The 1,068-nt window shown below is 34.8% G+C and overlaps 1 protein-coding gene across 1 annotated transcript; it reads right to left on the bottom strand.

The window, feature by feature from the left end:
• Positions 1-465: 465 nt before the first annotated feature.
• Positions 466-807, bottom strand: LOC114754198 (uncharacterized). The gene has a single exon (XM_028942971.1). It carries the CDS (start codon positions 805-807, stop codon positions 466-468), a length of 342 nt encoding a protein of 113 aa, XP_028798804.1.
• Between the last annotated feature and the right edge of the window lie 261 nt (positions 808-1,068).

Raw genomic sequence — 1,068 nt, 5'->3', positions numbered from 1 at the left:
CAAACAAGTTTGATTTAGTGAAAATGCAATATTAACCAATATCCCAGTAAAGACTAACAGCTCAAATCAAATTTACTCCAAGAGTCAAATTGCTAAGCAAGGCAGGAATACTCCTAAAATTTTTGAAGATTACAGTCATACTCCCCTATAGTTAAAACATACATTGTCCTCAATGTGCCACAAAAGGAAAGGATTAATCATGAAGGAAGGACATAAAACATTTACTGCTATAAAACAACACTATTCTAAAGAGAATTGTGCTCCACATGTGTGACTAAGTGTCCAGCAGCAGACAAAAGGAAAATAATAGAATAGAACCAAACTTTTTATATGGTATTATATATATTTTACTAGAGAAATCCTCTATTCCTCCACACTTAAATTATGCAATGTGTGAAAACAGAGTAGTAATAATGACAATGCAAAATTAGAAAGGATAGGGAGAAAAGAGCACAACCAATCTGATTACGATGGCTTGTCATTGGCATGACAGTGCTTTATCAAGTGTCTATTGACCTTGTGAACATGTCCAGTTTGCTCATCCAGGATCTCTATCATTCCAAAATTATGAGCTTTGAGCACAACAAATGGTCCATCCCATCTTGCATGTAGTTTCCCTTGCTTAAATCTTGCCTTGTAGAGAAGTACCTTATCTCCTTCCTGAAAAACCTTTCTTAAAATCCCCTTGTCATGTAAAATTTTAGTTCTTTCTTTATATAAACAGGAATTCTCATAACCTTCTAAACACAGCTCTTCTAGTTCCTGAATTTGCAATTTTCTCTCTTCAACTGTAACTCCCAAGTCCATATTACAAGTTTTAACTACCTAGTAAGCCTTATGTTCAATTTCAACAGGTAAATGGCAAGCTTTCCCATAGATTATACTAAATGGAGACATGCCAATTGGAGTTTTATAAGCTGTCCTATAAGCCCATAAAGCTTCATCTAATCTAAGACTCCAATCTTTCCTATTCGTCTTAACAATTTTCTGCAAAATACCTTGAATTTCCCTATTGGATACCTCAGCTGCACCATTTGTTTGTGGATGATCAGGTGTTGCTACTTTATG

Source organism: Neltuma alba, unplaced genomic scaffold (assembly GCF_004799145.2).
Source record: "Neltuma alba isolate B1F8T4 unplaced genomic scaffold, ASM479914v2 tig00010103_pilon, whole genome shotgun sequence".
NCBI lineage: Eukaryota > Viridiplantae > Streptophyta > Magnoliopsida > Fabales > Fabaceae > Neltuma > Neltuma alba.
The sequence above is the reverse complement of the archived record's forward strand: the minus strand, read 5'-3'. Positions and strand labels throughout refer to the sequence as shown.

Excerpts from the sequence above, each read along its gene's own strand:
- LOC114754198 (XM_028942971.1), bottom strand. The coding sequence starts at position 807 with ATGGACTTGGGAGTTACAGTTGAAGAGAGAAAATTGCAAATTCAGGAA.